The 14,601-nt window shown below is 33.9% G+C and overlaps 1 protein-coding gene across 1 annotated transcript; it reads right to left on the bottom strand.

The window, feature by feature from the left end:
- Positions 1 to 13: 13 nt before the first annotated feature.
- LOC110019252 (two-on-two hemoglobin-3) lies at positions 14 to 13,810 on the bottom strand (the record flags this gene model as incomplete). The annotated part of the gene is given in 4 exon segments (XM_020716850.1): positions 14 to 91; positions 302 to 446; positions 13,346 to 13,476; positions 13,542 to 13,810. Coding segments are annotated over 4 exon segments (611 nt in total), but the record flags the coding sequence as incomplete, so codon positions are not given.
- Between the last annotated feature and the right edge of the window lie 791 nt (positions 13,811 to 14,601).

The raw sequence follows: 14,601 nt of genomic DNA, 5'->3' as shown, positions 1-14,601 counted from the left end.
TTTACATACATACCACACAATTCTTACGTATTTGCATGCCTGACACCCAGAGTTTGTGGTGTTTACACTAATAACACCTGATGTCTTTAACCTATGCATGAAAAGGTGTATTTCACATCAAAATGTGCAACATATCACATCAAAAATATCACTATTATTAACTTTTTCAAAGTTAAATGAACATGTTCATGCATAGAGTTTGACGTAATTATAAGAATAACAAGTTAGATGTGTGAATATAAGAATTATGTGGTATGTATATGAAATTTCCAAAATTTTAAACCGAAGAGAAGAAAATCACCTGAAGAAATTCATCATTTTTATTTTTGAATCAGCGTCAATGCTTGGGGTAATATCTAATGCCTGCTGCATATGGTGTAGCCACCTCTCTGCTGCTTGATGAGTAACAGGGAATGGACGATGGCGCCCAATCAGTGCAGGATGCCCTTCAAAAGAAATAAAAGAAAAATCAAAGGTTAAAAATAAGAGAAATTTACATACATAACACACAATTTTTTGTATTTAAACATATTTAAGACACCCAAATTTTGATATTTACAATTATAATATATTGGCGTCATAAATCTATTGATGAAAATGTATATTTCACTTCTAAAAAGATAATGATGGTGGTGTTTTTGATGTGATGTGTAGGATTTAAGTGGTATGCATGTAAATATGAATGCTTTAGTGTTAGATATGTAAATACCTAAGACATATGTGGTATGTACGAAAATTTCCCCACAGAAAAATCAGGAGGAAGATTTACATTTACGCCTGAATTTTAATTTTTATATATATGCCACCTTACCTATGCATGAAAGGAGTATTTCAACTTTTAAAAGTTAAAATGGTGATATTTTCGATGTGATATGAAAGATTTAGGTGGTATAAATGTAAAAAAAAGTGACGGTAAGCTATTAGATATGTAAATACATAGGAATTGGGATTTTCAAATAAAGAAAATACATGGGAATTGGGTGTGTGCATGCAAATTTCCCTATTATTATTTAATATATCACGTGACCTTAATCATCTTGGCTTTAATTATTAGTTGTTTTAAATGTCATTTGTTATTTAGATCTTGTTTGACATATTTATATTTGTTCAAGTTCATTTTGCCATTTTTAATAAAGAATAATTTTATAAATAGTACTAAGGGTCTTGTAATTTAAATGAGTGATGATAGACTAAAAAATAAAAAAAAATGTTTGTTTTGATGCATTTTTTGCATTTTTTTTATTTTTATTAAAAAATAAATTAATTTATTTTTGAAAATACTTAAAACTCCTAGAACTTATTTTTAAACTAATCGCGTTATAACATACCAAAATAAAAAAAAATAAAAAAATCAAAATCAAAAGCGATCCCAAATGGCCCCTAAGATCCTCATTACGACTTAACTCTCACCTTCAGAACCACCCACTTCATTAATTGGTTGAGTGAATAATCAACTAAATATTTCCTCCAATGGAAGAGAGAGTAGGAGTTGAGCAAATTTCTCAAACCATTATTAAAAAATTGGATAATTATTATCATATCTAGATAGCTTCCTCAAATAGTATGAAGTTAGAAGTAATTTCGGTTTAACTCTCTACCACGGCTCGGTGCGCAAGTTGGGGTGAGAAGTAATGGTTGGTGGGTTGGAAGTAGAAGGATTGGTTTCTAAAGTATTTATGATTGGATGAATAGAAACTTGTAATTCTAAGCAAGATATTGGAGGATTTTGGAGGTTTTTTGGGGGTATAAATGGAATTTTAATGCATGCAATTTACAAAGAATTAATTAATTCTTTATTTTCGGGGCATACTTCTTGCACTTGCGAGGCCTGAATCTTCAATAGATAATTCATATGCTTTGTTATTGCAATTTTATTTAATATATAATTTTTCTTTTTATAATGTAATCTTCATTATTGTAGAATTTATATTTGTTTTAATATTTTTTTATAAGATGATAAATTTAAGAACCTTTTTTGTAATGAATTGAATGTAGCCCACAAGTCTTAGGTATTTACGTATCTCACACATAAACTTTTATATTTACATATGTAGCACATTGATGTATTAAATTATGCATGAAATATGAACTTCACTTTTAAAAAGTTGTAATAAAGTTATTTTTTATATGATACAAAATTTGAGTGCTAAGTATGCTAATATAAAAGTTTAGGTGTGAGATATGTAAATGCATAAGAATTATGTGTTATGTATATAAATGACCCAAAATAAAGATGCAATAAACATTTAAATCCTCATTAGTCATCACCATGATCATATATCCTAAACTCCAAGGGACTTACATAAAATCATACAACAGATAAAGCATAACCTAAAAAATTATAAATCAATTTAACAGTCCTTCAACTTATTATAAATTAGAATTATACAAATATTGAAGTCAGCTCTATTAAAAGTGAAATGCACCTTTCACGCAAAGGTTTATGACATGAAGGTGTTACAAGTGTAAATATCAAACTCTAGGTGTTATATATGCAAATACATAAGAATTGTGTGGCATGTATGTAAATATCCCTTTTAAGTATTTCCCTTTCTGTGCTTGCAGTCTGCTAAGGGACAGGATCCAGAAAAACTTGTAACTAGTTTAATTCCACTTTCTAATATGGGGTCAAGCATCAATGCTAGGGGTACATGGCAGGTGACAGCATGGAAACCTGAGAGTTGAACACTGGGCTGGACCTATGGCAACCGTTGACTTAAATAGGGTTGTTCAAAAAACTTGTTCAAAAACTAATGTTCAAATTCGAATCATTCATTAAGTGAGAGAAATATGGATGAAAGTTTTGAGTGTAATTTATAAACGAGCCAAAAACAAAAAGGCATGTGTGTGGCCGTGTTTGGATAGAAATAATGGAGAAATTAAATAATTAGTATTTTTCATTAATTTTATATATTTATATTAATCATATAAATCATAAATTTGTAATAATTTTTTTTTTTACTTTTATTATATTTATTTGATTATTAGATTTCTCGGGTCTATTGTTCATAGTGATGGCAATAGAGATGGGGATGCTATTAGTAGAATTCAGGTCAGTTGGTTGAAGTGGAGGAATGCATTGAAAGAACCAATAGAGATGGGGATGCTATTAGTAGAATTCAGATCAGTTGGTTGAAGTGGAGGAATGCATTGAAAGAACGTTACACTTGATGCAAAGAAGAGAACGGGAGAAAGGAGGAGAACTATAGAATTCAAAGAGCTAAGGATTTTATTTCATTCACTTTGCCACAACTGCAAAGCATTAATACTCTTATTTATAGAATTATTTGACCATGGGTCAAATAGTCTTTATACATCATATACTGAATAAACATAAAGTAGTATGAGAAATCCCTAATCTAAAACTAATTGGCTAAGACACAAACCGTGAGGAGGAGCTCTGCGGCACTCAAAGTAGCCTCCACCAATCATAGCGGGTATGATCCCTGTTTACCCCCCTTCAAGGTGAGGATCGGCTGAGCGAGTCGTCAGCTTGGTGTTAAGCATTTGATGGTGAGCAATTGAAAGTGATTTTGTGACTATATCGGAAAGTTGATCTTCTGTCATTATGTGACGAAGGGAGATGTGACCTACTTTAAGGTAATATCTGATGAAGTGGTAGTCAGCTTCAATATATTTTGTGTGAGCATGGAACACTGAGTTATGAGCTAGGGCGATTTTCAAAGTGTTATCACTGTAGATAGTTGTCGAGGGTGGTGATTTTTCGTTGAGTTCTTGTAGGAGTCCTCGTATACATAATATTTTTTGTTTTGATGGTGGTTAGGGCCCGATATTCAGCCTCAATGGATGATTTTGCTACCATGGGTTGCTTTTTAGCTGACCAAGAGAGATGAGATTTGGTCTTAGGTAGATGCAACATCTCATAGTGGATTTTCGATCCATGTGATTGCCTACCCAATCTGCATCTGCACAGCCCTGTATGATAAGAGGTCTAGTATGTATGGGTAAACTGTGGCTTGAGGTTCCTTTGAGTTACCAAAGAACCCTCTTGAGATGTTGATAGTGGAGAGGGTTGGGATTATTCTTGTGTTGACTGAGAAAGTTGACACTAAAAATGATGTCGGGGGAGTGACCATGAGATGTTGAAGAAATCAAATAAGTTCTCTGTACTCGTGAAGTTCGGATAAAGAGGTGGGTGTGTCTGTGTGGTGATGAGGTTGAGTAGGAAGAGGGGTAAGAACATGTTTGGAGTGAAACATACCAGTAAAGGTTAGAAGATCATTAATATATTTTGATTGATGTATGAGATAGCCAGTGGATGTTTGCTGAATTTGTAAACTGAGGAAATGATAAAGGTAGCAAATTGTTTTAGATTAAATTGAGTGCTAAGGTTGTGAATCAGGGAGTTAATCTCAGATGAGGAGTTCCTTGTGATAAAATATCATCAACGTAGATAAAGAAAATTTTTGTATGTTATGATGATAGATCAGGAGTGATGGATTAGCAGTGCCTGGTCTGAACTATTGTTTTTGAAGAAGCTGACATGAAGTGGAATACCATTGTAGGGGAGCTTGTTTTAGACCATAGATAGCTTTTTTGTAATTTACAAAAAAGATGAGGATATTGAGTGTCAATGAAACCCAGAGCTTGCTTCATGTAGACAAGATCATCAAGTTTGCCAGGAAAAAAAGAATTGGAGATGTCAAGCTGTTAAATTTCCCACATCTCGTGGGTGGCTAAGGCAATGCGCATCCTTATGGTGGGAAATTTGGCTACTAGACTAAAAGTCTTTTGGTAGTCAATACCCTGTTGTTGTGAGCAACCTTGAGCCACTAGATGAGCTTTGTAGCTGGCAATGGATCCACTTGTATGATGTTTGACTTTAAATGTCCACTTGCATCCCAGAATGCGTTGGCATGGAGGAGGAGGAACAAGTAACCAAGTCCCTTGTTGTTGAAGGGCCATGAATTCATCAGACATAGCCTGACGCCTATGAGATATATTCATGACTTGAGTAAGAGAGGTTGGTGTGCCATTGTTGGTGATGTGTTGAAGGTTAAGAAATTTGGTAGGTTTGAGAGAGCCAGTTTGTGATCTAGTTGTTATGTGGTATTGTTTTGGGTGGAGAGAATTAGTAGGGGGAGTTGTGTGAGTGATCTCATGTGGTATGCATGCTGTAGGTGATGTGGAGGGTTGCTGAATTGTATTTCGGGTGGAGGGGACAGTAGGAAGACGTACTGGGATGATGATTGTTTGTGGGAGGAGTTGATGAAGGAGAAATAGTAGGAATGGGTATCAATAGTGAAGGAGAGGGATGAGGAGTTTCGACCAGTAGGAAAGGAGTAGAGATATGTTGATAGGGAAAATAGTTTTCTATGAAGGAAACATGTCCTGAGATGATAAATTTCTGTGTGACAATATCAAGACATTTATAGCCTTTGTGATGATAACTTTAACCGAGAAAAATGTATGTGGGAGCCTTCGAGCTAAATTTGTGGGGAGCTAATATTAGTTTCTAGAGAAAACAGTCACATACGAAGGTTTTAAACTGTTGATATTTGGGTTTGTTGTTTAGTAGAAGTTGATAAGAGATTTTTGTTGAGTGTGAACGAAAGGTAGGCGATTAACAAGATAGTTTGTTGTGAGAACAACTTCTATCAAAAAATGTGGGGGAAGATGAGCAGTGCTAAGAAGAGTGCGAGCCGTTTCAATAAGATGCATGTGTTTGCATTCAACAAGTCAATTTTGTTCGGGGATGTATGGATAGCTGAATTGGTGTGTGATTCCGTAGTCTTTTAAACAGTTGTGCAAGCAGTGTGATTTATGCTAACCTACTCCATCTTTTTAAAATGAGTTTTTATATGTTTGTAGAGAGTTATGAAGTGATGTGAAACTTCATATTTGTGTTTCTTAGGAATGCACAAACAAAAACGAAAGTAAGCATCAATTCATGTAACATAATATGTATATCCTTCAACAGAAGGGTGAGAGAACGGGCCCCAAACGTCAGAATGCAACATTTCAAAAAAAGCATATTTAGTATTACTAGGTTTAAAAGACAATTTGTGACTTTTATTGCATAAACAATCTTGATAAGCTTTAGAAATAACAGAAATCTTAAGTTGTGGATTTTGTTTTGAAATGAGAGAAAGGGATTTGTTATGGTGTGGACACTTTCTAAGGAGATCTTTAAATTTTTCTCAATCTTCATAAATTGATTCCCCTTCAAACTAACAAAAAGATGTAATATCATTTCTAAGCTTAACAGTTTTTTATGGTGGAAAATATTTAGATAAAAATTTTTGTGATAAGTCTCTCCAAGTTCTGTTAGATCCAGATGTTAATGAGTTTAACCACATTTTAGTTTTATCCCTTAGTGAAAAATGAAAAAGTCTAAGTTTGACGGCATCATTAGACACTCCATCATATTTAAATGTGACGCAAAATTCTAGAAAACTAGCAAGGTGTAAGTTAGGAATGCACAAACAAAAACGAAAGTAAGCATCAATTCATGTAACATAATATGTATATCCTTCAATAGAAGGGTGAGAGAAAGGGCCCCAAACGTCAGAATGCAACATTTCAAGTTAAGCATATTTAGTATTACTAGGTTTAAGAGACAATTTGTGACTTTTATTACATAAACAATCTTGATAAGCTTTAGAAATAACATAAATCTTAAGTTGTGGATTTTGTTTTGAAATGAGAGAAAGGGATTTGCTATGGGGGTGGCCCAACCATTGATGTCAGGTATTGTAGAGATCTGTGAGGTGTTATTGAGCAGTGATTTGATATAAGCCTTGATTAGTTGGACCAGTCAGTAAAGTTTTCTTGGTTTTGTAATCCCGTATGTAAATATGATTATCATCAAATAGCACTTGACAGTTGTTGTCGCTTGGAGTTTATGTATAGAAATTCAATTGTGAGAAAGGTATGATGCTTTGAGAAGTGGAGAGAGGTTTAACTTACTTTCTGGTGTTGGGAGTATACCCTTACCAGTGTGAGAAATGGAGCGATAACTTGGTTGTTTCTTGACAGAGAACGAGTTGATGAAGAATGTTAATGTGTGGGGTGAGTTGAGTTGTGGCTCCAGTATCAATAGTTCATTCTTGTAGAGGTGAATGAGTGTTTGTTGTTAGAGATGCGGTTGGCGATGTAGTAGAGGTATATTGCAAGTTGGCACAATGCCAACAGTGAGCTGTTGAATGCCCTTTCTTGCAATAGATTTGGCCGGAAATGAAATTTTTCTGCTTGGGTTTATTGCTGAAAATCTGAGATTTGCTGCTGGTAGAATTTTTGTTGTAATCCGTTTCATTGCTGGGCATATTTTTCTGTTTATGCATGAGAAGAACAAGATTTTGAGACATCTTGGTTGCTTCATGAGCAAGATTGCATTCTTCGCTATTTTATAAAGAATAAAATATTCCCAAACTAATTGGATTTTGTTGAGTCCTTGTAGCAGCTTAAATCTTGATAATTTGGAGATAATCCATTTAGAGTGTATAGAATGATCTTGGTCGATCTTCGAAACTGCAGCAGCTATGTGGTGAGATATTATGTCGTGTTGATCGTGCAGTTCATTCTTCAGTTGCCGACGATATTCTGCGGTTTCTTCTTGTATACCATGTTCATCTTGGCTGAATCTTGAAGGTAAGATGGCTGTTCAATCTAAATATGATTTGAAGCCATTGGTTGTAGAAGTTTGTGAATCTGCATCTTCCAAACTTCATAATTTTCATGAGACAATTGGCTGATTTTCCATTATTTTGATGCGAGGCATCAAGAATTTGAGAGATGTGGGAATGTTTGTTTCTTTGATCTGGTTGAGATAATTGATAAGTTGAGGGTTGGATTGTGCAAATGTGATGGAAGAAGAGTCCATGATTATGCAGGGAAGAAAATAAAGAATTTATGTAGAGAAGAGACCAGAGGATCTTGGTGGTCGGTAAGACGTGAAGCTTTGATATCATGAAAGAACTTCACACTTGATGCGAAGAAGAGAACTGGAGGCAGGAGGAGAGAAATAAAACGCAAAGTTAAGTATTTTATTTCATTCATTTCGACATGATTACAATGGATTAATACTCTTATTTATAGACTTATGAGACCGGAGGTAAAATAGTCTTTATTCATCATATGGAAGGTAAACATAAAGCTACAAGAGAAATCCCTAATCTCAAACTATTCGGCTGAGACTCATGCAGCAAGAATGAGCTCTGAGGCGCTCAGAGTAGCCTTCACCGATCAGAACAGGTATGATCCCTATTATGCATCAGGCTTATTGTGTGATACAAAAGTACAGCTTAGACTTAAAGGGAAATTGTACAAGATGGTGGTGAGACATGCAATGCTTTGTGGCACATAATGTTGGCCTTTAAAAGAAAAGCATAAACAAAATTAAGTGTTGTTGAGATCAGAATTCTTAAGTGATGAGTGGCTTGACACTTAGAGATAAAATGTGAAACGAATTTATCCGTGAAAAGGTTGGTATAACTCTAGTGACAGAGAAGATTGGAGAGAGTCATCTTGGATGGTTTGGTCACATTAAACGTTGACCATCTGATGGTCCAGTTAGGAGAGCCGATGTTTTAGATTCTACCTATGTTAAGAAAGTAAGAGGTAGGCCTAAAAAGATTTGGGCATATTGTACAAAAAATTATCTTAATCTATTAGAATTAAATGAAAATATGACACTCAATAGGATACAATGGAGCAAAAGGATTCATGTAGGCGACCCGATTTAGGGGGATAAAGGCTTTGGTTTTGTTGTTGTTGTATTATATTTATTTAATTTTTTATATTTTATGTAAAAAATTAAAATCTAACATTTTTAAATAATTCATACTAATCATGCGATGAACATGAGCTGCACATAAATAGATAAATTGAACACAAATATACTATTTACAAGCAATTTAGATCACGATGTGATTTATAACAAACTAATTTTTGAATGAGCCCAACACAAACAAAAGTTGAGCTCGCTCAAGTTAAACTCATTTACACCCCTAGAATTTAGTATTGGAGGACATGATGAAAGCCATCATAGCGGGGATGGACGTTGCATAGATGGTGATAGCTCATGATATGTGAAAGGAGGCCTAAGCAATATCTCTATTATATCGAAAATACCACCCAAACCATTTATACCACCCATCACATAAAAAATTACATTTATCCTTGGATTCGTGTTGTTTTCGATTACTAAAGAAAAATATTTATTTTGCACTAATTTCTACGAAAAAATAATATCAATTTCTAAGTCAAATCGTATCATCTTCACTAGCTAATTCAATCATCATTCTCTATGGTTTCCCCCACTAGATTTAGAGTGGAAAACCAACAAAAGATTCGGTCTTCTACAACTTTTTTAGCATAAATATATCTAAAGTCTATGGTTTCCCCCACTAGATTTAGGGCCCGTTTGGGGCAGCTTATAAGTGCGGCGGCGTTTTTCAAGAACAACTAAAATAAACAAAAAAAGAAACTCACTAAATTTAAGAGCATGGGTTTAGAGTCACAAGAATGACACTTCATGAGTAACAACAACACCCTCTGCAACATTTGCATGAGAATATCACCAACAACTCTCTTCAAATGTTGAAGGCTTCTTTGACTAAAATCCGTCCAAAAGATTTAGAAAAAAAAAAGTAACTCCTTTGACACATTATGTTAGGGGAAAGAGAAACATAGTTTTATTGGCACAAAGAGAAGAAGAAAAACATGAACATCACATGATGTCACATTTTAAAAAACTATCCTATTCATAAAGTTTCAAAATGGGAGAAAATATAATCCTTGAATTTCACCTAAATATTGGAAAATTTCTCACCCATATACTTGGAAAGGAAAACTAAAAAATTCAGAAATAAATGATTGAAATGTTTGAAATACTATGAAAAGCTCTAGAATAGACAAAGTTGCTCGGGATTAATCTCAACTATTATAAATCCTCTTCGAAAAATCTTAACAATATGGTTAAGTTTCATTAAGTATTTAAAGATTTTGCAAACCCATTGAAGAATGATATTGCGCATAGAAGACGAACCTGGAATATATCATCACCAGTAAATTGAAATTTAAAAGACACTAACTCAAATTATTAATGATAAGCCATCCATTGGCACTAGATCTACTTCAACATTCAAGTAATCTTCAATTCAACTTTTGAGCTAGGCACTCCTATAAATAATTACAAAAATAATTAATGAGAAGCATGGCGAGAGACAACATAGCCTGAAAAAATAATAGTATTCATATGGAGTTTTGGACAGATTATATAATTGTATCCTTTCTCTCCCAATAAATACTTCATTGACCTTTCTCATAGTAGATGTAGGTCTCCTGATTTCAACCACTAAAATCTATTTGTCCTCTCTATGAGCATATTTTCTGCATTTATAATTAGCCTCCACGTAGGACATCTTGATAATATTAATTCATCGATTATCAGCTTTTTTAAGTAATGAAACCTTCTTTCCCTGAGAGAGGATGAATTTTAATTGTCACGCAAGGACAAATTTATTAACTACATGGCCAAAGAATTGTAAGCCTGACACAATCCAGTGCCCAAGTCAACTAATGAACTTAAAAGCCTAAAAGCTGCTCAATTGAGCTTTCAATAGGGAAAAGAGTGAAAGAAGAGAGATTGATCCTTACCTTACGCATTTGGGTTATTTAAAATGATGGTAGTAAGAAAGGTATTTTGGTACTTCATCATTGAGAATGTATAAAGGAAACTAAAACCACCTCATCATTGAGATTGGTGTCAAACAAAAAAGCCTCGCGATCGATGGCATTTTACTCCTCTATGTGATTGAATAATTAAAAATCATATCCATGTCAAACCATCATTTCACTGGAGTTTATATACTGTCGATGAAGAAATTTGATCCTGAGAATGGTTTAGTCAGAGATCTAGATGCACTCATTATTACATATATGTTAATAGCCTTAAGATTTGTACTTGATTCTAGAAATTTATCCCAAGTTTTTCATTCTTCATGAATATCAATATAATTTATTAATATAAAGGTCAGAGAGATCATTATTTATCTTATTGTTATGAGGATCTCATAAAATTTTAATATCCTCAATCAAAAGTCAAAAAAATTAGGAGCCGTACACTTTTTAAAAATGCATCAAATGTACAAATTAGAAACTCTTGAGTTGAAAGACAATTATGAAGCAATATATGAAGAAGGTGATTTAAGCAAAATGCATGTCACAATTACATTACGGTTGTGAACTAGACTAGTGAATCTGACAGTTTTTGTCAAAAAAATAGAAATGACCATCTGCAGACATTTGTCTCTAATTAATCCAACGTTTAGATGATTATGCCGACCAATTAGCTTACATTTTAATCAAAATAGTAAATCTTTCTTCGGTAATAAGGGTGTTATGGTTTGCTAAATAAAATAAAATAACAATTAACACCTAGGACACAAAACATTAGACCAAACCACCTTAAAGATTAACAACCTAGTTTAAATGAAGAGATACGCATACCGATAATAATGACGAAGTTCAAGTAGATGACAACCTACAATTATATACAATTCTATAAAATTAAACACAATTAAGGCTAAAAAAATACAAATAAAAAAAAAATAAAACAACTCCATATAAATTTGATGGATATTGCGGAGATTTGTCAGTCTGGACGGAGAAAGTAAGCTCATTATTATGTTGGGGAGGAGGGAGTCAGTGGGATCAGAATAGCATTCTCACAACATTTTGAACTAATAAAAATTATCACAACATTTTTTTATACAAAGATCCAATCCCTTTAAATTACATGATAATAGAAAAAGAACCATATTATTGACAAAAAAAAATATAATACCTGTACTCTTTCAGCACTTTCATTCCTTCTATATTTTTCTTATATCAATAGAGAAATAAAGTAATCCAATGAGTGAGTGAGAGAGAGAGAGAGAGAGATTTAAGGTGGGTGTCAAAAAAAGATCTAAAAAATCTATCAAATGTATTCAAGAGAGCCTAGCAGAGAAAGAGAAATCAATGACTACCTTTGAGATTGAGACCAAGAAAAAAACCCCAGAGAATTTTGTATTCAAGATTGAGATTGAGACCAAGAAAAAAACCCCAGAGAATTCAAGTCTAGATTCGTAAAAAAATTGAACCTTATTTCTTCAACCTCTAAGTTATACCTAATTGGGTCCTAAGAAAATTATAGCCATCAAAGCCTACCTAACAGCTTTAAGAAGAGCTGGTTAAAATCATTGTTTCATGAAATAAATTCTAACAATACTCAAATTCAAATTAGCAAAAAAATTTACCAATACTCAAATTCAAATTAGATAGTATCGATCAAAACAAATAGCTCCCCAAACATCAGTTGATGTCAGAGTAAAATAATTGATTTAAAATGACTCAATTTGTATTGGGTGATACACAACTAAAGATACAATTTAAAAAATAGTGCATGGAATTCAAAAATATTTTAATGCTTTAAAAGCAAAGCCATAGAGACATGATGGGTCAAAAGACTTGAATAAATCTCTGTCCATCTAAAAGCTACATGATTCAAACCTTTTGAGATCATGAACTCATCAGCCTTATCTATGATGAGTTTCAAAAACCTTCTTTTCAACTCAATCTGCTTGGTATTTCTCTGCACAATAATTGAGCAGTTGAACTTTCTTCTCTCCATCTCCAAACATGAGTGCTAAAATTTACTATAAGTTCATTGTCCATCTAAAAACTACATTATTTAAATCTTTTGAGATCATGAATCATCAGCCTTATCTATGGCGAGTTTCAAAAACCTTCTTTTCAACTCAATCTGCTTGGTATTTCTCTGCACAATAATTGAGCAGTTGAACTTTCTTCTCTCCAAACATGAGTGTTAAAATTTACTATAAGAAGCTCCACGATTGTTTCAACTCAATAGACATATCATATAGTTTTTTACCTCCATTTTGCAGGTTAGACAAGAGAATTTTGAGAAATTATGATGCACAACAGATTTTCCACTTTCTAAAAGGTTACACAGCTTGTAATTTTGGGCTCTATTTCTAATTTTCGTTCTAACTTTCAGCTTCCAAATCCAATTCACTGAATTTGAAAGAATGGTGGTCTCAAGAATGGATTCCAAATGAAACAAAACTTGGCAACCAACAGATCCTAAACGTATTCAAGGCACGAACAGTCAATAGGACACGGTGCAGAAAAACTTTAAGGAAAATCTTCACTTGCATGAAATTCATGAAGCAAAAAAATCAAAATGAGCAAGAATTGCAAAAAGAACCATGACAACTATTTGGAGAAATATTCTGAGAAACATCATGAACTGATTTTGTCTATTAAATGGAAGCAAACGGCCAAAAAATCATCATAAACAAGGCCTATGATCGATTACCTTTTCTTTGGGAATAAAGAGGAGGTCCTCCCATTCTCTGCACAAAGAACTCGTACTGATTCCGAATCGCGTCCTCCTTCTTCGACCCGGCAAAGATCGATCGGAACCACTCCTCCTCGTCATTATAAACCCTAAGAAAACCCTCAAATCAGCACAACAGAGGCAAAAAAGAGAGCCTAATATAGAGCGGACGGACCTGTTGTAGAAATTGGTGGACAGCTCGACGAAGGGCTTGATGCCGCCACCGAGGGCGTTGAATAGGTTGGTTTCATCAATCGCGAAGGCGTCGCTCTCCAGCACGCCGCTCCACTCCGACGCCTTCTCCTGCAACGATTGCATTTCTCCGGCGGCGGGCGATCGGTGATTCTGAGAGGTTGAGCTTTCTATATATATCAGAGAGCGCGCGTGCAACCCACGCCACAGAGTATGAATGTTGGAAGAAAAAGACAACATGAAATTTAATTGCAAAACTTTGAAAAGAGAATATATAAATTGGGAATGCCTCTCAACCCCTGATATATGAAATATTATTCCATTAGAATATCTGACATAAAATTTACGTCCATAATTCAGAGGGCATTTTGTCCACCTCACTCCTCCATAAAACTTGCCCAATCATAAGTCTTATAATGGGGCCCACTAAACACGTGACTAGTGTTCACTGGACTCCAAAAATAAATTTGTGTACGATAACTTGATGGAATAAGCTCTTGATATAGTGAGGTGTGATTTACATCATTATTTATATTCATATATATATATAAACCATAGATATAATATTTTTTCCTCAATTAAAATAATCTAATATATATTTCTATATATAAAATTTCACTTTTCTATAAATATAAAGAAGATGGTGTTACAAAATCTTAATTGAATTTCAATATTTTGGCTGGGAATAATAATCTAGCTATAACAATCACTAATGGTGAATGACTACAATCTTTGTTGACAACATCGTGAGCTTAATTATTAGTCATCATAAATGCTCTGGCAAGCCTCAAGGCAAAGGACTTTTAGATGGTCCGTGCTCTAACTTGAGGAGAGACTCGGCTTCTCAACATCAAAAGTTATCCCATAGATACTTCAACAGTTTCTTATTAGAAATCGTGATGTAACAATGTCACCAAAAATTCAAATCATCAATTCGACTCTCATTACTTGGAAATGGTCTTTTTATCATGTTGCAGTAATCCACCATCTGTCCGATAGCCTAACATTGCTCAGTCGACACTCAACAGAAGCCCTTCACCAGA

Source organism: Phalaenopsis equestris, unplaced genomic scaffold (genome assembly GCF_001263595.1).
Source record: "Phalaenopsis equestris unplaced genomic scaffold, ASM126359v1 Scaffold000054, whole genome shotgun sequence".
In the NCBI taxonomy this organism is placed as follows: domain Eukaryota; kingdom Viridiplantae; phylum Streptophyta; class Magnoliopsida; order Asparagales; family Orchidaceae; genus Phalaenopsis; species Phalaenopsis equestris.
The sequence above is the reverse complement of the archived record's forward strand: the minus strand, read 5'-3'. Positions and strand labels throughout refer to the sequence as shown.